This window comes from Carassius auratus, chromosome 6 (assembly GCF_003368295.1).
Source record: "Carassius auratus strain Wakin chromosome 6, ASM336829v1, whole genome shotgun sequence".
Taxonomy (NCBI): Eukaryota; Metazoa; Chordata; class Actinopteri; order Cypriniformes; family Cyprinidae; genus Carassius; species Carassius auratus.
Genome location: NC_039248.1, coordinates 5,790,890 through 5,817,892, shown reverse-complemented (window position 1 = coordinate 5,817,892; position 27,003 = coordinate 5,790,890). Strand labels below are relative to the sequence as shown.

Below are 27,003 nucleotides of genomic sequence, written 5' to 3'. Positions count from 1 at the left end.
GAAATGAATGTAAAATTTTCTCTCAGATCCTTTGCAATAAAGTAACCCAGTAACGACTTTTGCCCTCATAATTGTAGTTTTAAAATTTCATTTACATAAACTTTGAAAGACTCGTGACACATGACTTCAGAAATAAAGTAAAAGTAAATGCATCTATCCATCTTTATGAAGTCTTTATACCATTATCCACCAGATGGCAGGATGCATAGGAAAATGAAGGAAGTCAAATAATTAACATATATTTTAAAAGAGTCAGCTCTAATTCACTCGTTTGCCATTAGCGGCATAAACTGAATTATCTTAATTACAAATAACCAAGCGAATTACATGTTTAATAAATGATGTGCTGTAGCATTTGATTTGCGCACGCAACAAAACGTGCCTATAAATCGAATGGGCGTTATTTAATACGAATTCCATGTTCTGATTGGTCAAGAGGAAGCGAGCTACGTTTTCTGATTGGCTAGAACTAGAGGCTGCGAGTCTCTGGCCATCCGAGGCATTAAATAGATGACAGTCGGCAGATGGCGCTGTGGAGTCACGTGAGTTATTTGAGGTAAAGGACAGCGGTGCTGTTTTAAAGTAGTGAGTGTGTCTGCTTGTGTTTTTAAGTGTACTTAATATCCAACACCTTTTGCTAAATGTGTCGTAATCTCGTTTGGATTAGTTTTCTGACCAGATCTTTTAATGCTTGTGCATCGCTATCGGTCTTAGAACGTGAATCTTAATACTCTTCTCTGTCTAATTGACAGCATTTGATCTTCGTCGGGTCGAGCGCGTTGAATTCAATGTAAACAAACCCAGTTTCGCGGTTTTCATCCACAAACTCGTCTGGAATCACCGTCAGCGGCTTTCACCAGCCTCTCAAGTGTGTTGGAGTCAGCAGGAGATGATCTGGCCGTTTAGTCAGGCCTTGGACTAAAGTTGGAGCCATTTAATCGAGTCTGTCAAGACTGTCAGATTCGTCGCGAGGCCTCTTATCTGTGGATGAGGAAGTGAACGGACCGAGCTCACCCAGGTGATCAAATACTTTTTATTTGTATCTGTTTTATTAAATTACTGCTTAATAAAGGCATTTTAATCACATAAGACCGTAAAAAGCTATCTGTTAGCTGTTTAAAGCACAAAGTGGCTCGTAGCATCTTGGCGCAATGCTATTTTTGGCCTAGAGAGCTAAGCGGCTAACTGTGTGTTTATAAATATGATTAAGGGTCCTAGTTTTACTTAACATTGTGTCGTGGTGCAGACGAGATAAAATTAAATACTAAATGCCACTGTGAGCTTAGTACAACATTAGTATATAATCGCATTTGGTTACTTTGACCTGCCATAGTTTTGACAGGTGCTAGCAAGCTAATCAATTAGCTTGGGGATTAGCTTTGCGTGCCGTTACAATGTATCTGTACATGCATTGAACTCTTTTCTGAAATCGTTCTTTTACAGTATTGTGTGTTATTTTGTCAGTTGTTACTATGTTTTACTTGAACTGTCATACATGGTCATGAATGGGGTAGAACCTTGTCTCGCCTTACGGCCTTTTCTGATAAAATACTTTTCTGTTATTTGACAGTGTTTTTTTTTTTTTTTTTTTTGAGTTTAAATCAAATACTTGTTTGTATGTCAAACTATCGACAGCTGTCATCTAGCGTCATTCAGTTCAGAATTTGCCAGACTGCTGAAGAGAGTACAGTAGCTGGGTCTTTTAAGGGAACATTTCACTCAAAAACTTTTTCACCCTCATGCCATATAATTTTTAAATTAGTTTATTTCTTCATATGAACACATTAGGAGAAATTTAGAGTTTCCTCACTTGCTCACCAGTGGATCCTCTGCAGTGCCATCATGTACTGAGAATCATTTCCTTCACTTCAAACTGCTGTGTCCAGCTAAAATATGGGTCCTATATCCATAATATTGCTTTCACCAGTGAAAAAGTCATTTCATCTGAATGAGGAGAGAAGTATAAACATATCAAGCAACTTTTACAAGTCAAAACAGTTAAAATATGGAGGACAACAGAGGGTGCATTTTTGTTATTTTTTGTTTATTTTTTTTATTACTCAAGGAAGTGTAACTATGGATAATAGACTAAACTATATTTTGGCCAGAAGCAACAATTTAAAAAACAATTAAAAAAGTTAAAACACTTTAATGATGGATTTTTCTTACAAACGCAGCTTTTCACTTCACGAACTGTTAATTGATGTAATAGAGTTTGTGGCTCATTATGATGTCTTTATCAGCTGTTTGCACTTTCATTCTGATGGCACCCATTCACTGCAGAGTATTAGGCAATGCCTAATCTTTTTCCGATAAAGAAACAAACTCATCTTGGATGGCCTGAGGTTGAGTGCATTTTTCAGCAATTTTTTTGGGGTGAACTACTCCTTTAATGAGAGATAATGATTCTAATGTCATGTGAGAATTCTGATTAATTGCAAAAAATAATTCCATATCCAACAGCATTACTTTCTAATGTGCTGCTATATTAAGATTAACTTTTTTTTTTCTTTTTTTTTTGTGGTATTGGAGAACAGTTTAGTGCCAGTGAATTCACTAATAGATTGCACAAGTATTTTATGTTAATTTTCTTTATAAATAATGTTATTTTTTTTAATAAAAATTTTGTTTCTTGTGTAGGAGAAAGGATCCCATTTGATGGGAGAATCCTCTTTCCTTTACTCCTGGGTGAACCGGTGATCTGTCAAAATGGGTATGTTCTCAGTTAAAAAAAAAAAAATATTGAAAGGATTTTCAGCAGAAAAAGGGTGTAATCTGTTTATATATGTATAATCTAATTATAATAAGAATTTGTAATAAAATTACCCTGTAGATGAGCAGGAGGCCCTGAATTCCATCATGCAAGACCTGGTGGTGCTTCACCGATCCAGTCGACCATCTGTTCTGCCTGACCTGGGCAAACCCAAGGCCTCCTCTCCCAAGAACCAGGTCTGCATGGACTCTTTCCTTATTCACATAAGCACCAGCTACTTAGTGTTTATCGTTTTTATTTTTAAGAAACTCGCATTACCAACTCACAAACTATTACAGCATTACCACTTATTTGTCATTTGAACACATACAAAGAGAATGTATACTGTAAAAGTGACCACAGTTAAATAAGGGTGATGACAGTGACTTTGTTTAAAATGTTCATTATGTAGTTTAAAATGTTAATCCAAAATGTGCTATGTACAATACAGAATCAGTCTGGTTAAAATAATCAGAATTTGCTGCAACTCAGTATGTATTCTTTTCCTTTTTTAAATTTTTATTTTAATTGCATATTTAACATTTTAGATAACAGTATTAATATAAATAGCATATATAGTAATACAAATCTATATTTTTCTAAATACATTTTGCAAAAACATTTTAATAAATGAAAAATGCCATAAAGACTTAAGTGATCAGTAGTGATGCTGCATTCGTTGAATACATGCATTGAAATAGACAGTTTGAACTAATTAATGGAAATGACCAACTTTAATGCTCTTTTTTTAAATAAGAGACACTGTTAAAATGTCTGTATTAACAAAACTGTGAGACAAGGACAATCTGTGAAACTAATCCATCAACACAGTCAAAGGCACATTAAAAAGTACACTAAAATCTTTGCAATATTGCTATCAATGCTTATTTTCTGTTCTACACAAATATCATTGTGAATCTACATTTATATTGAATATTGTCTGTGTTTCCCAGTGCTGTTTCACACTGTAGAGAATAAGAAACCGTTTGCATTGATAGATGGGTAAAACTGTGTTTTCTTGTCCACAGAATGATGTAAGGGTGAAGTTTGAGTACAGAGGAGAGAAGAGGTAATGACCACAATTCCTGCTTCTGCTCTACATCACTTCCTATTTTTAGCACTTCCCTCTAGAGGTTTCTCTTAATTAAACCTGTCCGACAGAGCCCTGTAGACACTGCGTAATCGATCTTGTGTTAGCTAGTCCAAACCTGCACTTTTATTCCCACTTTTATTCACTTTACATAAGATGTTTTGGTCTAAGCCAGATTAACTAAGGGGCTTCTTATTTAGTTAAAGTGTTAGTGAATTAGTGTTGTGCGTAGTCATGTGTTTGTGTGCATCAGAGTGTGTGTCTTTATGTGTGTTTAGGCAAATACTAAGAACCAAACACTGGCAGAATAGATGCAATGCTGAAATAAGAATGATTTTTATTTATTTTGGTCATTTTGATATGATCCCCAGTGTTTGGGGTAAACACATTACAAGTCATTTGAGTTACGCTATCAGATTACTTTTCTCAAGTAACTAGTAAAGAAATGCATTGCTTTTTCAAACAATTGACTTAATTTACTTTATTTTCCCATTTATTCACTGACACATCCCCTGCTGCTGTGTTAAGAAAAATTGGGAGTGAGGTGCAGAGGCACTTTCATTAGTCTGAGGCTTATTCATTTCACTGTTGGTTCACAGGGCTTTTAACAGTTGCCAAAAATCGAACCTTTGGGGGTTTTTTGTTATTAAAAAACAAATAAACAAGGCAGCTGACAAAAATAATGCAAAAGTAACATATTACTTTCCATTAAAAGTAACTATGTAATGCATTAAGTAACTTTCCCCAACACTTTTGATCACTATAGCATAGAAAGTTTTAATACAAACCTAATTATTTAATTATTTAAATAGAGAGAATGCATTCGGAGGAACCTTTTGCTTGATTTTGTCAAAGTAGCAGATGATGGTGTGGTTTATAATGTTTTATGTGTTACTTTAAGGATCCTGCAGTTCCCTCGACCTGTCAGTCTTGACGATCTGAGCACCAAAGCTAAAGTAGCATTTGGGCAGACCATGGATCTGCATTACACCAATAATGAGGTAAAATATGCTACTACAGCTTTATTGTATTTATGATGTGTTTATTTGAATGCTTTCATAACAGAAAGATTGTTGTCCTTTTCTCTGTCCTGTAGCTTGTGATTCCGTTGAGTACTCAGGACGATCTGGATAAAGCTGTGGAGCTGTTGGATCGATCAGTGCATATGAAGAGCCTTAAAATCCTGCTTGTGCTCCCCTCCTGTACTCAGGTCAGTGGACATTATAAACTATGTTCAGAGAAAATGTTCTAGTCTGAGATCTGTAACCTAATCTAAAAGCTAAATGCATCAAATCTTCTTGTGCTTTCAGAACACTGTCTCCAGCAAGGACCTGTTGCCAACTCACGAGAACTTGGACAACACAGACTTCAGTGTTGCAGATAAAAAGAGCATGTTGGCACTCATAGGTGGGTTGCACTCGTGGTTTTGAATTGCATCCTTGACAGAAGTCAACATAAATACAAAATTGACCCTACTTACTTTTTAAATGCACACTCTTGGCCTGATTGTGCTCAATTCATTATAAGATTTTTCTTTAAAAGAAAAAAATCTGTTCATGATCTTTTATCAAACTATAGCGACTTACTCTTCTTCTGAAATGATTTTCCATTTGGGTTTATCTGACAAATCTCTTTTACTTTTGAGTCCCTCACCTTGATCTCCCTGACTCCATTATGTTCAGATGATGAAAGTGCGTAAGGTGTTTGTTGGGGCTGCACGATATATCGAAATACCACAAATGTTAATATTGCAATATGGATATCGTAATGGCGTGCGATAACTGAATCATTTTAATAATAGGATACTTAAATCAAAACATTGCAAAAGGTCAAAGTTTTAGTTCGACGCATATAGCAGAGAATCGCTTGATGTTAAAAAGAGTTATTAAGTGCAATACGTTGACGAAACCAACTCTTTGCCATCTCATCTTGCTGTCTGACTCATACCTAAAGCGTGCGCACAAGCAGCATCTCGCACAGCGTCTCTTCAGTTCTGCCGCACACGAGCAAAGCACACACACACACACACAGACACAGAAACGAGTTTCAGACAACGTGTGAATAGCAAGTTAATTCGTCTGTCTCAACTCCTCATGTCTGAACAGACATATACACACAGAATAATGTCAGTAGTACCTATCTAGACCTTTATTCTCGCAAATGCAGTTGGTTATGTTTTAAATGAATGTAAACAGCTGAAAAAGAAATCCGATGTGTATCATTATACTGAATCCATGCAGTCAGTTTTAAAAGGACAGCAGCCTATAAATACATGCTGCTGAATATGTCACCAATGTTAATTAAACAACAAAATAGCTATAACAAAGATTAATCTAAATTTAATTAATACTTGCTCTCTTGTTGCTTCTCCAGGTTCTCAGTCAACCGATCGTAGCTCTCCTCCTCCAGGCTATATTCCTGATGCTCTCCAGCATGTGGCCAGAAACGGCTCTTTCACAAGCATCAACAGTGAGGGCGAGTTCATACCAGAGAGCATGGACCAGGTACAAAGTCTCACACATCTGGTTGAGCTGATGTGGGTTTACGAAGCAGTAGTATAATCAGCCTGTGTCCTGATGGCTCATTTATCTTTTTCTGTTTTTCACTCATATAGATGCTGGACCCTCTGTCTATGAGCAGTCCTGAGAATTCAGCTTCAGGCAGCTGTCCTTCACTGGACAGTCCACTTGATAGGTGAACAACTAACCCACACATACGAGTAACCACAATCAGACTGTTACTGAAGATGGTGGCTTGCCCATAGATTCCTTTTACAAATGCATTACTGAAAATGCAATCCGAACTTGTATCTACAGCATTCCTTTAGGATGTCAGGAATAGGGGTGTGCCAGTACAAGGGGATAGGGATGATCACTTCACGTGACAATGCAGCACGGTTTTCGTCAACAGATGTCGCTGCTTTACTGTCATAAATGTATTTTTATTGTTGTTAGCATAACTGTTGCAAATAAGTGAAAGTGAAAGTCGTGAAATTTGCCAGGTATGCTAACCCATACTTGGAATTGGTGCTCTGCATTTAACCCATCCGAGTACACACACACAGCAGTGAGAAGTGAACACACTGTGAACACACACCCAAAGCAGTGGGCAGCTATATATCCAGCGCCTGGGGAGCAACTGAGGGTTCAGTGCCTTGCTCAACGTCACTTCAGCCATGGGTATTGAGGGTGGAAGAGAGCACTGTTCATTCACTCCCCCCCACCTACAACTTCTGCCAGCACCGAGACTTGAACCGGCGACGTTCAGGTTACAAGTCCAGGCCTCTAACCATTAGGCCCCAGATGCCATAAACATACATTATAGATCAGTGGCGTGATAGTTATATATATAGATCAGTGCTACACGCACATGCCCTGCTCACTCCAAAGTCCTCACTCCACGGGGATAGGGATGATCACTTACAATTTTTTTTTTTTATACCGTGAATCGTTCAGTGCTGATACTTGTGCCGGCACACCCATAGTCAGGAAAAGTATTAAAGGGATAATTCACCCAAATAGCAAAATTATGTCATTAATAACTCACCCTCATGTTGTCCCAAACCTGTAAGACCTCCGTTTATCTTTGGAACACAGTTTAAGATATTTTAGATTTAGTCCGAGAGCTCTCAGTCCCTCCATAACCTTATTAAATGTGTTTTCTTTCACATCAGATTCTTACATTGTTTCAGTTCATTCAGTTAGGATAATGAGACTGTAGAGTTGTTGTCATTCAAATGGAATCAGTATCAACAAACTCCATCTTTCTACTGCAGGAAACGGAAGCTGCATCTGAAGTGGCATTAGATGTATTTACACAGACTGTTTGATGAAGCTGAGGTGCCATAAATGCATTTACACTGCAGAATTACAAATGCATAAATAACTTTATAAGATTAATGTTTTCAATATTTCTTGAATGTACAAAGAGATTTGAAAAAATGCAATGATACTTTTAAATATGAAACCAAACCACCAGTAGGAGGCAGCAAATGACTGTTTTGATGAGTGTGTCATTTAGTCATTCATTCAATTAATTCGTTCAAATTGCTCATTCATTCAGAATCGAGGCAAATTACTTCTTTATGAATGGGTTAACGAATCATTGACTCCCTCGATTGTTCAAAAACATGGATTCATTCAGTAACAAAACACGTTTTGTTGCTGGGAGACAGGGGCCAGTTGTATAAACCTAGCCTTTATGTTAAAAGTATGAGTTTTACTTAGATTATGATTTAGATTAATATATGCTTTTATGTTACTGAATTTCAAATATATGACCAGTCTTAAAGAAAAAAATTAGAAGACTAACTTATAAGACTAGTTTAAACCTTTTATGCAACCGGCCCCAGTTCTGCTGTGGCTTTGATTAGAATGATTTTTCTTCAGTGAAATTGAGCAAAAACAGTCCATATTATGCCTAAAATGTCAAAAGTCACGTAATTTTAACTTCGTGTTTATTGAACTACTATTGTATAAAATCAGTGTTACTTTGCAGTTGTGTTGATATTCAGGGAAACATCTTGGTTGTATAATGTTGCTTGCCTAAATCCTAATTTATAAATATATATATTTGTATTCTTCTATAACTTTTATGTGTTGCGCTCATTTGTTTTGATTTCTGTACAAATCTCTCTCTCTCTCTCTCACTCTCACTCAGACAGGATGCGCAAGCCTCGTCTGGCTTTATCAGTCGCTGTTTACACTGAATGCATAAATTCAGAATCATTCTCACATTAAAATTTTTGGTCGCCACGTTTCAGTGCTTCAGTACTTATTGTTTTTGTTATTGAGGTTTTAATCAGGCTTCTTGTCTGGTCAAGCAAGTATAATTCTCTTTAACCAGCTCCTTTAAAAAAAATACTTGGACCAGTGTTAATCGAGCCCTGTGGTTCCCCCACAGTTTACTTTGGCCTTAGATGTATTAGAAAATTGCGAACTTTGTCTTCTTGACTCGCAGTGGAGAAGTGACATGTTTACATGCAGATTAAGTAAAAGAGTAAGTGTGACGTCAAAATGGACCAGCTCAAATCTGCTATTTCCAGTTCCTGCCTGGTCGATCGGTGCACCTCTTGTACTAAGCAGCACAAGTGTTTTTAACATTAATAAAAAGAAGAAATTATCCTTGAGCTACAAATCAGCATATTAGAATGATTTCTGAGGATCATGTGGCACCGAAAGCTGAAGTAATTGCTGCTGAAAATTCACCTTTGCCTCACAGGAAGAAATTACATTTGAAAATATTTTATAATAAATAGAAAAGGAATGTCTTAAAATAGTAATGATACATTTGTTGCTTTTTGATCAAATAAATGCTGCCTTGGTGAGCATGAGAGACTTTTTGAACAGTAATGTCCAGTTCCTCCTGCATGTAGTTAAATTAAAATACTAAGTGATTTTTTTAATTTTTTTTGATGGATCTCTTCCAGTGATACCTATCCTAAATCCCGTATGCCTCGAGCCCTGAGCTACCCTGATAACCATCAAGAGTTCCCTGGTAAGCTGTTGCTGATCTGTCTGCTTCGATGTCAAATGAATACTAACATTAGATTGCATTTCTAAGTCTATGTTGATTGTTTCTGCTCCGTTTCACAGAGTACGATATACCAGTGTTTGAAAAATCAGGGAAGGGAGGAACCTATCCTAGGCGATTTCCCATCTCGTTTGGTCTACACGACTACAGCGATGGTGAGGTTATGTTGGACCTTGGTCATAACTTTTCCAAAAAGCAAAACCAATCAAGCACGCGCTGTTTCTAAATTGAATCATCTTTCTCCACTCAGGGCGAAAGACCTTTCCCAGGGCGCGTCGGACTCAGGCTCATGGTTTTCGTTCTCCGGTGAGTTTCAGTCCGACAGAGCAGCAGAGCCCCAGTACTAGCAGTGGAAGCAGCATCTTCACTCCTGAGCTAGAGGAACCGGGGCGCAGACGCCGCGGTAGCGACATAGAGCCCAGCTCTAACCCCACTCTCTCAGTCATGGACATCAGCCCTCCAAGCCGCTGTGAGTTTATTCAGGGTTTGGAGGAGAACATCTTCTGTTTGTACCAGTTTCCTTTGCACTAATATTCTTCACATTGTGGCTGATCTAATGTTAACTTGGTGTTTACATACAGATGAAGCTTACTATTGTTCTGATTTGTCAGAAGTGACACTACTAATTATCCTTGAGTTTGAGATATGCATTTGTAATTTGATCAGCTGGAAATATATGTTGCTTTCCAGTAACCCAATATTTTAAAGTTATTTTATATACACTCTCTTTTAAAATGCATTTATTCAGTAACGATACATAATATAGAACAAAAGTAACAGTAAAGTAATTTATAATGTCACAACAGAAAATCTAGGGTTAGGGGTTCTGTTTCAAAAATGCTGTTGTTTTAACCTTTCTAATCGATTCAGAAATTAAGTGTTTTTAACTGGTATAATAAGAAAGGATACTAGACCGATTTCTGAAGAATTATGTGAGACTGACGAAACTGGAGTAATGGCTGCTGAAAATTCAGCTTAGCCATCTCAGGATAAATTAAATTTTTAAATATATTTTAAGAGAGTAAAGTTATTTTAAATTGAAATTAACTTACGGACCACTAATGTTTTTACATGTGCAACCAGTAATAGCTTAGCCTTGTTTTCTTCATCCAATCATAGCCCTATCCTACACAATTTCTTAACATTCTTGAAATTGCTCTTTGTGAGTACATTAAACTTATGTTTAGAGTCTTTAATAAATTGTTACATGTTGGACTACAAAATGTATTTAAATAAATTAGTCAAAAAGTTGTGGAGAAACTCTTTATAGTGTGTTGTTCTGTGTGTAATTGCCTCTTTCTTTCTTTCGCTTATAGCCCCTCGGGCTCCCACAAACTGGCGTCTAGGGAAGCTTTTGGGACAAGGAGCGTTCGGGCGAGTGTTTTTGTGCTACGATGCTGACACAGGCAGAGAATTGGCTGTTAAACAGGTGCAGTTTGATCCGGATAGCCCAGAAACCAGCAAGGTGAACATCATTACTTTAAAGGCTTTGTACAACTAGTATGGTGTCTAGTCGAACCTTTGCACTTACTATGGTTTGTATGTGTGTTCAGGAGGTGAGCGCTCTGGAGTGTGAAATTCAGCTGCTGAAAAATCTGTTCCATGAGCGCATTGTTCAGTACTATGGCTGCTTGCGGGACACACATGAAAGAACTCTTTCCATTTTTATGGAGTACATGCCTGGGGTAAGTATGTGTAAATTCACTTGAACAGACATGTTCTTGTATACTTACTGTGTCTTCTAAAGTTTTTGGAGACATTTTTATGATCAAAATATAATTCAGGGCTCCAGACTTCGTCAATTTTTCTGCCTGTGCGACAAAATTTTTGGGTTGTTTAACTCATAAGCGCTGCCATTTCTGCTGCATATGAGAAACAACAACGGTATATAATATGGCATGTGGGGCATGCCATGCCTCATTTTGTTAATTTTCTTTGTTAATAAATGTTTTATGAGTGTAACGATGGGGCTAAAGCTGAGTGAGAATCCATGTGCAGAAGTTTATTAGAAGGGCGTTCCAGATTCAGCATCAGAAAACAGCAGTGGTGTATAAAGTACTTGAAAGTCATTGTCAAGTAAAAGTAAAGATATCTTACTAGAAAAATACTTTGGTAGAAGTTGAAGTCACCATTTAAAATTAAATGGCTATGTTCACACTGCAGGCTGAAACGACCCAATTCCGATTTGTTTGCCCCTATGCGACCTCTATCTGATCTTTTCATGACAGTCTGAACGACACAGATCCGATCTTTTCAAATGTGACCCAGGCCACTTGGATATGTGGTCCTGAATCCGATACGTATCCGATCTTTTGAAATGCGACCTCCGTCTGAACGGCCAGGCCACATGTATCCGACCCGTATGTCATTGATACGCTACAAACGTCATAATTCTGCGTTGAAGTAGGTGGGAACGAGAGAGCTCCGCTGTTGACTACACTGTTGTTGACATCCATGTTTAACGTTAGCTAACGTTAGTTACTTGCGCAAACAACAAGTGACGTCGTTCACCGTTGAGTACTCTTCTGCGCATGCGGGTCACTTCTGGGTCATTTCACGTTCACACAGGAGATCACAAAAGGTCGCATTTAATTGGAAATGTGAACGGCCTTGCAAAAACGGCCTTCAAAAAAATCGGAATTGAGCATTAAGTGTGAACATGCAGTGTGAATGTAGTCTTAAAGTATTTGATATTTATTGTACTTAATTACGAGAAGTATTTATGTATATAACATTATTGCACATAACAAATCATGTGCTCATGCAACCATTTGAGAAAGTTAGTCCCAAAAGAGCACCAGTGGAAAGAATGAGTCTGGAGCCCTGTAATTACAAATGTATTACTAAAATATCTGAATGTGTACATTTAAGTACATTGTTGTATGAAGATGTTAATCTCACCAACAGTAAATATACATAACACACTAACAGTTTCGAAGCTCATTTTCAAATCAAACATCACTAAAGGGTTAACTTACACTTCAGTTAGACATTAATTCAGTAATGGATTCACTTACTGTTCATTTCCATTTTTTTTCTGAAACTACTTCCAGTCAGGGCTGTGTAGAGACTGTGTCTGTCTTTTTGATAAATGTTGATTTTATGTTCTACAGGGCTCCATTAAAGACCAGCTGAAGTCTTATGGTGCTCTGACGGAGAACGTCACACGTAAATATACACGGCAGATACTAGAAGGCGTGTGCTACCTGCATAGTAACATGATCGTCCATAGAGATATCAAAGGTGAACCAACTGCATGTGATATTTATATATACACATATAGAAGCAATACTTCTTTTGTAGCTGTTATTTAAATGTCTCTGAAAGTACCTTAGCAAAATTTTCTAACTTATTTTATAAATGGACATTGCCAGAGTTCAGTTCACTGTTAGTCATTTTTCTGTCCGTGAATGAAACCGAGTCGTTCGTACTTTTGTTGTTAAGTTTTCAGCTTTTTAATAGAGAGGAGTTACTTTTGACATTCTTGTTTAATTTGCACTCTCAAATATTCCTTCCTTTCCTGATGAACATTTTTTCCTGTTCTTTCATTCATATAGGTGCCAATATCCTTCGGGACTCCGCGGGTAATGTGAAGCTGGGTGACTTTGGAGCGAGTCGGCGGCTCCAGACCATCTGCCTGTCCGGAACGGGCATTAAGTCAGTGACGGGTACACCTTACTGGATGAGCCCTGAGGTCATCAGCGGAGAGGGCTATGGCAGGAAAGCTGATATCTGGTAAGCCCTAAAGTCTGCATGACATGAAAATGCTCTTCCATCTTTTTTGTAAATGCATGTGACCGTGAACACATCCATATATGTTTCCTGATAGTTTCCTGCTAGTTTTTACCTGCTAATTTTTAATTGAAATGTTATAACTCGATGGCAAAATGACAGACTTCTCTGTCTTCTACTTAAACCCATTCCTTTTTTACAATTGACTGCATGTTTATGTTCACATTTGTCTCCATTCAATCAACAACCGATGGCTAAATTTTTTACTGTTGCAATATTCAGTTTAACTTGATGCCCATCACAACATGGAAGGAAAAAGGCTGCTTCCATTTCATTGTGATTTTAAACCTTTTAAGCTGAAATTGTGATACTTGTGGAGCTCTTCAATGAGGACCTCTGATGGCCCTGGCTCAGTGTAAAAGACTGTCCAGTTTCTAGCATGTTGTATGATTTCAGGAGCATCGGCTGCACCGTGGTGGAGATGTTGACACAGCGGCCGCCCTGGGCAGAGTTCGAAGCAATGGCAGCCATTTTTAAAATCGCCACACAGCCCACCAACCCCACTCTTCCGCCTCACGTGTCGGACCACTGCCGCGATTTCCTTAAACGGATTTTTGTGGAGACTAAACAGCGTCCAGCTGCTGAGGACCTATTACGGCACACTTTCGTCCACTAGCCACTCCCTCTTCCACCTCTGACCAATCAGAGACTTCCAGAAGTGTCCGTAGGACCATCCATTTTTCAGACTCATCCCAGCAGGCTAAGAGCCCCTACTCGGATCAGAGCGGATAGTGAAGAGGGCAGTGGCCTAATCTCACGCGTCTGCTGGAGCAGGAGGGTTGATTTGGAGCAGCTCGATTCCATATGAAAACATTGCACCTTAATTTCACTCAGGGGGTAAGTACCCCTAAAGACTAAAACGGAAATCGGTACCCGAAAAAAACTTGAGGATGTTGTCTTTTAAAGGCTTTCTTTTATTAATTTTTAATGTTTTGATACCCCCATGATTGTGGAGAGCCTTTGCTCTGGGGAGTCCGGTTGGGTTCTGGATGCAGGAAGATCTTTGAATGTCAACCCCAGAACAAGGCAGGTACACCAATACGCTGCTAAAGGGTAAAAGGAAAGAATTAAACAACAGAATAGATGACAGGATGCATGAGACTCTCCAGCCCGGCTGTCTTGGCTTCTAAAAGTTCAAATTTTCTTCCGCAGTCCTCCTAGAACATACATAAACAATTACATGAACTCTGATGGAAGCTCTTACTGTAGAATATTTACTCACTATGCTGTACAAACATTTGCGTTTGCTGAACTCTCTCTCACCTTCTGATCGCAGCCACATAACGGAGTGTATCCTCTCTTTCTAGCTCTAGAATTCGTCAGGATCATGTTCCTGTTTCTGCTTCGTTTCTGTTTTTACTGTGTGCCTTTTTATGACGTCTCCCTCCTCTGTTTTTGTATGCTGCTCTGTCTTAAGTGTCCGATCATTTTTCTAGAATTTTATAGGTTTAATGCACAGCTACTCCCAGCTAGTCTTTCTGTCTGGAATTATTTAGGACAGTTCGGCTCTTCACACTGTTTCTAGATCAGCATAAACAGCCTCTTGCCTTTCCCCCTTTGGTCCCTCTGCTGGCAAACTGATCTCGGGTCAGGTTCAGCTGTGCATTCTCTTAACACAGTGCCGTACACTTCGATCTGATCAGGTAGGCGGGTTGAACACACTCACTCACCAAAGCCAAAAAGACTAAACTAAAAAACCCAGACCACACAGGCAGGGTTTAGTGCCTGGACATTTTACAGTAAGAATCACTCTGATTCCAGTATAAATCTAAAGTACACAGAGAGTTAAGGTCCTTGCACACCGACTTCGAAATTTTCATATGTGTTTTTTTCGTATTCGTCATCCTTTCCTTTCAAAATGCTTGCTACGGATGCGAAAACGCTGATCAAACCTGAGCCTAATTTTTAATTGTTATTTATTAAAAAAAAAAAATTATGATGGGCGCAAGTTTCGGAGGCAGTTTGGAAACGTGAGGTTGTATTTATTTTTTAAGGTGCGAAAATTTCGAACTCAACGTGCAGAGACCTTCAGAGCTGAATGGAGAAATGGATTGCTCTTAATATAAAGTTGACACTGTAAGTGCACTTCTAGTGAAGACCACACAACCTGAATCTGTTCTGCTGATATTTTCCATTCCAGACGTCTGATGTTCCAATTCATCAGAAATCTTCTTCACTCTAACGTATTTCTATAGGTGTCAGAATATGCAGAATTTCACAAATCCTAACAATACTCAGCACTTGACAGTACTAACGGTTTGCCTATAAATGAACCTCGCTATCTCACGATGCCTTGGGACAGGACGTTTCACCCGTTCACACTCTTTGTCAAGCACTTGGTTACACACTTTCTGCTAGTGAACGCTTCGGAATATTTTAGTGCTGTAGTGCCTGCCTTCAGACGTAGGTGATAACGTACCTTTTTGGGGTTACCCTAGCTCCCTCCTTAATCCATTAGGTTTGTTTCCTTGTGTCACAATCTGCCGTTCTTAATTAGAAAGCTATTTATTCTTCTCATAATTATGAGAGTATGGTATTAGTGAGTTACCATATGCTTGTTCATTTAATCATTTTAGAATGGAAACACAATTCAAATTTAAGCAGCAGTTTCATGTTGCTTACTTGTAGTGACCTGAGAATAAGAATAAGCTTCAAATTTTTGGTCCGTTCACACAGGACACGTTCTTGTATTCTCTGTCTTTTGTATTACACATGTGGGTCAATGACAGTATGTCATAATAAATAATAAAAAAAAGAGCTTTTATAGCATAATATTAAATTGGTTGTAACTGTCCTGATATCATAATAAAGAAAAAAGCTTACATAAAATACATTTTAAAAAGTCATTTGACTGAAGATAAAAACAGTTATTTTGACTATTTATTTTTAGTCTTTTGTTATTTTGTTTAAAAAACTTTACCAAATTTTCTTTTAAACTTTTGAACTGTTGTTTGCCAAAACAAATTTTGGCTAAAACGTTCAAGCTGATAGTCGCAAGAAAAAAATCTTAAATCAGGAAAATATAACCCATTTCTTAAGATGTATGACCATAACTGTTTTTATGACTGGTTAGGTTAGGATGTTAAATATAATGTGATGTTTTTTTACTCGAATTATTTATTTTTTGTTAAATGATAAAAATGTACACTCAATTGTATTCAAGTAATGTTATTGGTAACTTCATTTTCAAAGTTATTAAACACCAACTCGTGAGAACAAAACGTACTTTGTTTTTTAAGGAATGATGAATGCTACTATATATCATTGACCCATGTGTCCTCGGCTCATTGTTCGTTTTAAAACAATGAACGAACTAACTCGATCTTTAACCTCTTCTTTTCAGATGTGATCAGTCTAGGTGTGTCAGTGCGAGAACTCGTCCTGTGTGAACGCTCTAACTGTAGCAGTGTAAACTACCCCGGGACGATAGATTGTGATAAAATAAGAGAATCTAGCATTTTGCTGTCAGTTAGAGTAACTATAGCAATGAGTCTGCATGTGGTACTCGTTTTTCACACTCCAAGCAAACGTTTGCAGTTTTCTGTTGGTGACTAAGAAAGTCTACCTCCATAGTGTAGAGTTACTTAGGAATGATTTCATGCGGCTGTTCCGGATCATGATATCTGGGAGTGAAGGGCATGGAAGACGCGCTCACACAATAGATCTACTGTATTAGCAGTTCTCTATCTGGGGCCGCCTTCTGTCATTTAGACACGGGCCCACTTTGTCGGCTCTTACCCCTTGCAGCCGTTGCCAACCCCGGGTTGCTGTGGCAGTATTTGAAGGAATTTCTCCGCACCCAGTATAATGAGCAAAATTCTGGTCTGTAGAGTTTTAAAGTGCCAGTTCGTAGAACTAAAGCCACATTTATTTTCATTTAAGCATTACTCGTTAGGACAGTGTACAGACATACTACACGAAAAGTAGGCAGTGTATGTTTGTAATGTAGGTACTGTTAAACTGTTCTTTTTGATGCTGAAATGTTTGCACATTTTGAGACCATGATTTTTACACTGATTTTAATACTTTTGCCAGTGTTCATCAGTCATTCGGTGTGTGTGTGTGTTTGTAAGCGACATGCGATCTTGCATGAGTCTGAATGCTTGTTTTCTCTAAGCAGATATGAGAGAAAACGGTTACCAGCTTTGTTGGTTAGGTTGGTCACATGGTCACTCACTGCTCTCTTATCTGTCTGTGGTCAATTCATTGCCACTGTTATGCCGCAACTTGTTCCCCAAACGAACACACTTGCGAAACGAACAGACTAAAGGAGTTCGAAAATGAGAACCGAATGTCTGAATGCCGACTGGTGCCAAAGAAACTGAGTTGGACCAACATGACTGGTATCCTGGCCGGAGTTTGTTGTAAAGTAAATTGAGAATCTTCCTCCTGGAATGTAATGTCAGATTTGTTTTTTTCACCACTAGGTGGCATCATTCAACTATTCGCCTGTATATAAATTGTTGGATTTTTCTTCTTTGAAATATCTCTCCAGTTTAACAATAGAGTTCCATAGCTGCAGAATGCATTGTCTATTTCTGAGAGTACTTACAGAAAGTATTTCCGTGAACTCAAACAGGCTGGATTCGTCAGTGAAACACGCCACTGCTGCCACTCCAGGGTCATGAATGCACTTTGTATTTGTTGGTGTGAGTGTTATATCGTCTGAGTGTGTTTGACTGTCTGTGTTTCAAAGAGACTTCTTTTCTGTGTGCCAGTTGAGTGAGATTATTGCCAGCGCACTTAATGCCTCGCGCCTTGTACAACTGATGACAGAAAAGTAATAAAAAAAAGACAAAAACAAAAGTTTAGAACTATGAAATGAAATGTACGTTTTTTTTAGATGGTACACTTATCTGGTATAGAACTTCTATCTGTTGTTTGTCCTTTTTGTCTATTGTATGAGAAAAGCCATGTTTATAATTCAATTTGGTTTGTGACCAATAAGCCTGTTTATATCAAATCTGTATATCAGTGGTACCGTACGCATATTTTTTTTATATATATATATTTTTATTTTCTCTGTTTTTTGTTTGTTTGTTTTTTTAACTCAAATTCTAAGCATGATTGGCATCATAAAGGCCCACCGTGGCTCTGTGGTCTGCTGATGGCAGGACTGATCGCCCCGCCCTATTTGCAGGATGACATCATGAGATTGTCTATGACGGCTGGCACTCTGTAAAGTGTTGCTAATGATGATGAAAATAAATAATAAAAGATATTTATTTCACTTTTCATGGTGCTGTGTTGATTGCTTGGAATATAGTACACCATAAAGTCATGTATTATGTTGTAATATTTTTACAGCTAGGAATTGCTCTGTGGGTTATCTTTCAAATTGCGTAACTCCTTATTTTTTATTCTCTCTCTCTCTCTCTCTCTCTCTCCCCCTCGCTCGCTCTCTCTCTCTCTCTCTCTCTCTCTCTCTCTCTATATATATATATATATAATTTTATATATATATATATATATATATATATATATATATATATATATATATATATATATTTTACCTTGTAGCCGAATGAAAAAGTTAAATATTTTTTATTTATTTATTTATAAAAAAAAAATAATAATTATGAAAGGTGTGCCTGGTACCTACCCAGGTGGCATTTTTTGATCAATATAATTACAATTTTAGAAATATCAATTTTCTCTACTATACTATACTCTAGTACTTCAGTGTCATTACAATCCTCCAGAAATCATACTAAAGCTGTTTTGTTGCTCAATAAACTTTTTTATTTTTTATCTTGAATGTTGACAACAGTAGCACTGCTTGTTATTTATTTATTTATTTTTTGAAAGCTGTGGCACAAGTTTTTCAGGATGAATAGAAAGTTCAAAAGAATAGCATTTGTTTGAAATACAAATGTATGAATGTCGCAGAACCTGATTTAACCAAGTGAGACACGTTCCTGGGACAACATTGTGATTAACCAATCAGATTTGAAGAACCAGTTTTTAGATTTTGTGAAGTTTATGCTTAAAATCACTGTTTGGTGCTTGTACATCAGTGTCATTCATCTATCATTTTCTGTGATTTTAAGGATCACTCATGGTTAAGTGTTTTGTTTTAGCTGTAAGAAGAAGAAAAAAAGACTCAAGTATATAAGTTAGTACAGGTGATTAAACAGTAACGCCTCGTGTTTGTGTTTGTGTCAAACTCTGTGTGTGTGCGCAGCGTTTAGGGCTGTGTCTCAAAAACAGTGAACTGTTTACCTAGATAGCTTTGTTGAGCATCATAGGCGATTTGGTTCGAAACGTTGGCAATGCTGTCTATCTAGGAAGTTCACTAGGATTTGAGACACTATGAATCCGCCCAGGGTTTGACACGAGAGCTCTCAGTAGACTGTCGTCTAGTTTCAGATACCCAGTTCGACAGACGCCAGTCATCATGTTGTCTTCTCTTGTAAAAGCTGATCGTCTCGCAGCTCATGTTGGCAGAAAATATGCGCCATTTTACGAATTCATAACACGAACCCTGAAGTCTCAAGCAGGCGATGTAGATTTGCACAGTGCAACATCGATCACTGGAAACTACAAAACCATAGATGATCTACCAGGACCCAGCCTGGCCACAACTGCGTACTGGCTCTTCGTTAAAGGATACGCGGATAAAAGTCATGCAATGCAGGTAAAACACTTTTTTTATTGTTATTATGTTAGAAAAACGAATTTAATTTTGTTTCAAATTCGCAAGTTTGTACTCTCAAACCTACTGCGTAACAGGAATAATGAGTGTTTTAAGATTAATACATCAAAAATTAATGTCCATATGAATACAAATAGCCTGTATATAAATATCTATATAAAGCAAAGTGTTGAGACATTGCTAACTACTCGTGCAGGACCTGATTTGTTAGGGAATATTTGTGTGGTGTTTAACAAGCATTAAAATGTGCTTCGTACACTCTGTAAAGCCTGCCTGATACTGACAGCTGATATCTCTGGAAAGTGAATTCAGTATGGAAAGCCCTTTTAATACGTATTCCTTAAATCTAACATATCTAAATGTATGTTAGTAATTCAAATGTGACTAGTAGCTATTTGGTATTATTATTTTAATTATTCTAACAGTCTTTCTAGTAGACTACTTGGTCTTCTGTCATTTTCGACTTTCTGTAAATGTTTCTAGTTTTGCTAGTTGTGAGGGAAATGTTATTTTATTCATCTGTATGATTGAGGTATTTTGATGTGCTAAAAGACCAAAGGGAAATATGTAAGTGTGTGTGCAGACCAGTGTTGGGTAAGTTACTCAAAAAAAGTAATCCACTACAAATTACTAATTACTGCTCTAAAATTGTAATTTGATTACATTACTGATTACTGCATGTAAAAAGTAATCAGATTACTAATTACTTTACTTTCAAGTTACTTTGAAAACCTATTAAACATACAAGGAAAAAAACTACAAACAAAGTGAAACTCAGTTCTTTCCCTAATTTAATATTGACTGAAAAATATTAGAGAAATATGAAAACAGCAACTTGAATTAAAAATGCAATGCATTTCTATAACTTAACATTCTTAACATAAACTTGCCTAACAATGAAAACTGTAGTCTTTTTAAATGTATCTACAGTAGGTCTTAACTACATGGGCCGTCATTCCAAGGAAGCTTCTATTATTACAAGTCCAGATGTATGCGGTTGTGGAGACATATTCCAAACGATCGAATGTTTTTTTTTTTAAGTACATACTCCATATCGCATAGGGCTGTCACTTTTCGTTCGAAAATCGATTGCACAATTGATCGGACCAACCAAAAAATGTTTCGAAAATGAAAATAGGGAATCGATTTTAAAATAATTATCGATTTATTTAAAAATAATTAAACAATTAAAAAAATATAGATGTAAAAAACTTGTGTTATGGCTTACTTTATATCATGTTACGCTGGCTCGGGCTTGCGCTCCAGTTTGTGAGGTAAATGAACGTTCATGTGATGTGTTTCGATTAGCGCGGGAAAGATGTGAAATGGATGCTGAGTAGATGCAACGGGGCTTGCCTCTGGTGAAAATACGTTTTGGTTGCACCAGCAACTAAAGCAATGTTCTGAGGTGTGGAAAAGTTTTGACCGTGTTTATAATGAGAATAATGAGTGTATAATGACGCACCATCAGTGAGCGCATGGAACACATTGAAGACATCTACAGTGGATTCAATCATTTTCCTCCACAAAAACATGTAGACCTAGCCTAATCTCTGTGTGTAAAGGTTTTTCAAATGATAACTATATATTCATTAAGGCTTAAATGCATAATGTGGACTGAGTATTTACGCTAATGTTGGCATTATTCTATTATTAAATGTCAGCTGATATGTGGAGAAGCAAACCCGGCGGAGCCTTTATCTTAATTTCGTTATTGCCAAATACCCATCTTAATTAAAAATTTATCTTAATTTAATCTGTTAAAAAAGACTCGTTTTTATTGGTGCGTTTTTTTTTTATTTATAGGCTAAATTAGTCTATGTCTATTTAGAGTGCTGAGATGTTACGATGTCACAGAGGACTTATTTTATTTCTTTATTCCAACTTCCAAGTGGCCTAGTTATGTTATGGCCTAGTTAGTTATGAATAAATTATGTTAAAACATGTATAAATTACTCATTGTTGACAAAAGGCAAAAGAGCGGTGTGTGTATGCGCATGTCGGGCTGTGCTGCACACGGGTCCGGGCTTTTAAAAAGCTGTCAATCAAAATGTAATACTTCTCGGGCTCGGGCCGAGACCTGTCGAGCTCGGTCCTGTCGGGCCTAACTTTTAAGGCCAGATTAAAGCTCTAATGCCAATAAATAAGAAATATTGCTGACTTCTGCGTTTCCAAGCGCTCTATGTGGCGTTGAAAAAAAAAAGGAAAAGTCTTTTTTTTTAGACATGGAAAATCGATTTTACAATCAATTCAGTGAACACTTATGTCTTAAAAATCGAAAAAGCTTTTTACACAAAAGTGACAGCCCTCCATCCGCATAGCATTTATCTAGATACCTTGCAAATGTCTTTCGGTACAGAGCTGTCCGTCACTATCATCGTAAACAAGTCTCTAAATGACTGCGATTCCACAGTCGACAAGCGCAACATTTCCTCCACCACACACGCTGCTACAGCTCTTCACCTGTCCAGAAGTTACCTTCCCTCCCGATCTTGAACAAAAATCTCCGTCCATTTTAACAGCACGAGTTCTCCGGTAATTCATTAAAGCGCATGCTCAATAACTGACGCAGCCGCCCCAAAACGTGATTAGAAATGCATTTTAATTTATTTACTTTAATATTTTTTCTTACCAATACATTTGTAACGCAAGTAACGTAATTTTATTGACATCAGTAACTGTAATCAAATTACATTTATTTTAAATGTAATTAGTTACATTACTGCGTTATCACGAAAAGTAATTAGAATACAGTTACTTTGTAACGCGTTATACCCAACTCTGGTGCAGACAAGTGTGAAACACCTGGAAAAGGGTTCCTTTAGAGACCCTACATCCTAGCTTCTAAGAAGATGATTTGCATTAAAACATCTCTTGGGGACATAGATACCTTAAAAGAGATGGTTCACCCAAAAATGAAAATGTGATGTTTATATGCTTACCCCCAGGGCATCCAAGATGTTGGTGACTTTGTTTCTTCAATAGAACACAAAGAAAGAATTTTATCTCAAACCACACTCTGTCAGTCATATGATGGAATTAAATGGGAATTATTATTAGTTATAGTAATAATAATAAAAAGTAGTAATAATATACAATTGGTAGACAGTTTATGGGAATAAAGGTTAAAACAGCTTGCCATACTTATGGAGATTTATTGTGGGTTATATATTGGACCTTGTCCAATGGCCTGTGTTTCAAAGGTTGGAGGCATTAGACAGAATCTGAATCACCATCGTGTCAAAGAACAGTTGCTGTGATATATTGTTTATGGAATGCTACCATTGGTAACATGCCAGATAAAAATCACACTTATCTCTGTATGTCAGTCCCTGTAAACAGCAGAAGGAAGAAAAATGCGGCCCACCCAATTTAGCTAATCCGAAAACTTTGGAGGCTTTTCTTTCATAACATCACTTTTGTTTTTTGAGGGACTTGATATGTGAAGTTCTGGTTTAACTAATGGTGTTATTTCAGGGGGGGGGAATTTACAGCGCTCTCTTCCACCCTCAATACCGATGGCTGAAGTGCCCTTCAAGGCAGTGAACCACCAGTTGCTCCCTGGGTGCTGGATCTATAGCTGCCCACTGCTCCGTGTGTGTGTACTCGGATGGGTTAAATGCAGAGCACCAATTCCGAGTATGGGTTACCATACTTGGTAAATGTCACGACTTTCACTTCTTATTGCAGGTGGAGCATAAGCGCCTGTATGGTCCAATCTGGCGGTCACGCTTTGGGCCGTTTGATGTGGTAAATGTGGCGACGGCTGAACTGGTTGCACAGGTGATCCGACAGGAGGGCCGTTATCCAGTGCGGACTGATCTGCCTCACTGGAAAGAATACAGAGACATGAGAGGACAGGCGTATGGCATTCATGTAGAGTAAGCACCTCTCACCTTCACACATAGTCTGCTGTGCCAAACCTGTATGCCTTTATTTTTTCTGGAGTGCTCAATCTTTAAGAAGATACAAAAGCACCATAAAGGTATGATAAAATCAGCCTTTATGACTCTTTACACCACATCATCCAAGCAATACAATAGCTCTATGTGCCAAACAGTACCGTACTTATGTAAAATTATTACATGGTAATCTTTCCCTCCATGAGGCCGAGTTGAACCACAGACAACAGAAATACAAAGACAGTTCACTCCTATTCATGTTTTGTTGTTGTTGTTGTTGTTGTGGACACCATCTTTAGGACCTCATGTAGCCTCTTCTTGGTGATCAGAAAGCAAAATAAAACTTCACCAACAACAGAAAACAATTTACTTTGAAATACTATTTACTCATTATTATTTACCGATTTAATTCTAGCACATTAAGTGACTGTGTCCAGTATGATTGAAAATTAAAGTGTGTGTCATTCTAATTAAAAAGATAATTTACCCTAAAATGAAAATGAAAATAATTTACTGCCTTTGTCGTCTACATGCAAAAAAAAAAAAAAAAAAAACTGCCGGTTTTGATTACCAGCAAGTATCAAAGTATCTTCTTTTGAGTTCTGCAGAAAGACAAAAGTCAGGGGTTTGAAAAAAAAAAAAAAATGAGGGGATTTGATATAATAATAATATTAAAGATGTTTATGATGACAGATTCTGGGTTAACTATACTTTTAAGTAAATTAGTATAAAGCGTATTCTCACGTCATCATTGTGCAGAAAACTAACAGTGAATGCCACAGTAAAATGCTTGGAAAATACACATTCATTACATCCATAACTTCCTGTGGGTCGGTTTATCTCTTAAGTTAAGATTTCCCCCAATTGTTGCCGAAAACATTATATTACATAGTATAATCATGGTCAGTGCAGACATTTACTTCAACTTACTTTGTCATCGTGTCTGAGGAACTTCTGCCATTTCTTCTGCGATGACACTCCTCTTGGTTACTACAAGACATTTGTGGCACATTTAAGAGAAATATTCAGTAATTCCTGTGTCTCTCTAGATGCTAAGTGAAGAAGCAACTGAAGTAGCAAAAAAACTGTTATTCTGTGTTTTGTTGTAATGAGTTAAATGTGTTGTGGCAGTGCTGGGCACAGCTACTGCAAATGATCTGATATATTGATGCTTATACATGTTTTTATTCAGCAAGGACTCATTAAATTGATCAAAAGTGACAGTACAGACTTTAATAATGTTACAGAATGCTCTTCTTTTGGTCTTTATTGTGAGCAAAGAATTCTAAAAAAATGTATCATGCCTTCCAAAAAAATGTTTTCTACAGTGATGCATTGCTTCATCACACATATGATTTTTTTTCCACTCAGTTATTTTGTAATCACGAGATATGTCATGTCATTTTGACATAAACTTTTCTCATTAAAATTACATCTTTTTTCATAATAATGAGATGTTTTCCTCATTAAAACAACATATTAAGTGGTGACTGTCAGTTTGTGCGCATATGAAAGGATTTTTTCAGAAAAAGTAATACAAGACATAGTCAGCCAGACAATGAACATTATTAACAGCAATTATTATATGATGCAGTCACACTTGTAGCAAAATTTGTTTGTTGATTCAGGGTTAGCATCATTTGGGGTCCTCTGAAGGGTCAGCATCATCTCTTCTCAGGTGTTCTGGATCCAGACTGGAGCTTGTTTAAATCCCGTTGCAAAACATAGAAACAAATAGACACATCATTAGCATAGCTGCTGTTCCAACAAAGTAAAATTAATTAATTTAACCCAAGCTAAAGAATAAGAATGCACATTTTTATCAGATACAACTGCAGTCACAATTTAAGAGATACATTATTCGTATGCTTGGCGCAAGAGATGCATTTTTTTAATCTAGATTTAAACAGAGAGATTGTGTCTGAACCCTGAACATTATCAGGAAGGCTACTCCAGAGTTTGGGAGCCAAATGTGAGAAAGCTCTACCTCCTTTAGTGGACTTTGCTATCCTAGGAACTACCAAAAGTCCATCGTGTGACCTTAGGGTTGTAGCGTGGTAGAAGGCTAGTTGGGTATGCAGGAGCTAAACCATTTAGGGCCTTATAGGTAAGTAATGATAATTTTTAACTGATGCAGAACTTAATAAGTAGCCAGTGCAGAGACTGTAAAATTGGGTTAACATGATCATATTTTCTTGACTTGTTAAGGACTCTAGCTGCTGCATTTTGGACTACCTGTAGCTTGTTTATTGAAGAAGCAGGAAAACCACCTAGAAGTGCATTACAATAGTCCAGTCAAGAGGTCATGAATGCATGAATAGTTTTCTGCATCTGAAACAGATAAAAGGTTTCGAAGCTGTGCAGTGTTTCTAAGATGGAAGAATGCAGTTTTTGTAACATGGGAAATATGATTTTCAAAAGACAAGTTGCTGTGTAATATAAAACCCAGATTTTTGACTGTAGACAAAGTAACAGTACATCTGTCTACTTGCAAGTTTTAATCTACAAGATTATGTGTACTGTTTTTTGGTCCAATAATTAATATCTCTGTCTTATACGAATTTAATAGGAGAAAATTATTGGTCATCCAATCTTTTACATTTTTAACACACTATGTTAGCTTAGATTATTTAGAAGTTTCATCTGGTCTTTTTGAGATATATAGCCGAGTATCATCAGCATAACAGTGGAAACTAATCCCGTATTTTCTAATACTATTACCAAGGGGCAACATGTATATTGAAAATAGAAGGGGACCTAGGACGGATCCTTGTGGCACTCCATATTTTACTTTTGATAAATGAGATGACTCCCCATTTAAATAAACAAAATGGTAGCAATCAGACAGGTAGGATCAAAACCATCTTAGAACCTGCCCTATGGCTGATAAAATTCTACTTTCCCATAAAATCTAACTTTTTAAATACATTAAAATAGAAAAATGTTATTTTAAATTGTAATAATATTTTACTGTACACCTGTTTTAACACTTGTTGATCAAATAAATACAGCTTTGGAGAGAGTAAAATACTTAATTGAAAAACTTTTTTTTTTAATCGTACTGACCCCAGCTCTAGATGGTAATACATTTAATGCAAATATTTGATAAAATCACCAATTTAGAATTTTTTTTTTCTATGTTTTTCAGCACAGGCCCTGAGTGGTATCGCATCCGCAGTGCTCTGAACCCTAAGATGCTTAAGCTGAAGGAAGTAAAAGCATATGCGCCCATCATTCAAGAGGTTGTGTCTGATCTCCTACAGCGTGTGGAACTCCTGCG

The 27,003-nt window shown here is 37.2% G+C and overlaps 2 protein-coding genes across 3 annotated transcripts in view; both read left to right on the top strand.

Annotated features, from left to right (window-relative positions):
* The first annotated feature begins 519 nt into the window (after positions 1–519).
* Positions 520–18,401, top strand: map3k2 (mitogen-activated protein kinase kinase kinase 2). Of its 2 annotated transcripts, none has more exons than XM_026257881.1 (18): positions 520–556; positions 753–1,018; positions 2,641–2,713; positions 2,834–2,949; positions 3,781–3,821; positions 4,744–4,843; positions 4,939–5,052; positions 5,153–5,249; positions 6,216–6,346; positions 6,457–6,536; positions 9,271–9,338; positions 9,437–9,529; positions 9,625–9,843; positions 10,691–10,839; positions 10,928–11,059; positions 12,488–12,617; positions 12,932–13,109; positions 13,563–18,401. In XM_026257881.1, the coding sequence occupies exons 3-18, from the start codon at positions 2,710–2,712 to the stop codon at positions 13,780–13,782; spliced, it is 1,872 nt and encodes a 623-aa protein (XP_026113666.1). In that variant the 5' UTR covers positions 520–556; positions 753–1,018; positions 2,641–2,709; the 3' UTR covers positions 13,783–18,401. The 2 variants fall into 2 exon arrangements, with proteins under 2 accessions (XP_026113666.1, XP_026113672.1); XM_026257887.1 differs by lacking the exon at positions 520–556 and adding an exon at positions 569–585.
* A 1,055-nt stretch (positions 18,402–19,456) lies between these two features.
* cyp27a2 (cytochrome P450 family 27 subfamily A member 2) overlaps positions 19,457–27,003 on the top strand; it is a 14,735-nt gene continuing 7,188 nt past the window's right edge. Inside the window, exons 1-3 of the mRNA XM_026257871.1 lie at positions 19,457–19,803; positions 23,512–23,702; positions 26,872–27,003. The exon at positions 26,872–27,003 is cut by the window's right edge and continues 68 nt beyond it. Coding sequence (XP_026113656.1) covers positions 19,564–19,803; positions 23,512–23,702; positions 26,872–27,003 — 563 coding nt within the window. The 5' untranslated portion in view covers positions 19,457–19,563. The remainder of the gene's footprint in view (positions 19,804–23,511; positions 23,703–26,871) is intronic.

What these genes read in the sequence shown, in the direction of transcription:
- map3k2 (XM_026257881.1), top strand. An exon ending in GAGCATGTTGGCACTCATAG is followed by an intron (nt 5,250 to 6,215) that starts GTGGGTTGCACT and finishes TTGCTTCTCCAG; the next exon opens with GTTCTCAGTCAACCGATCGT. An exon ending in CTGGACAGTCCACTTGATAG is followed by an intron (nt 6,537 to 9,270) that starts GTGAACAACTAA and finishes GATCTCTTCCAG; the next exon opens with TGATACCTATCCTAAATCCC.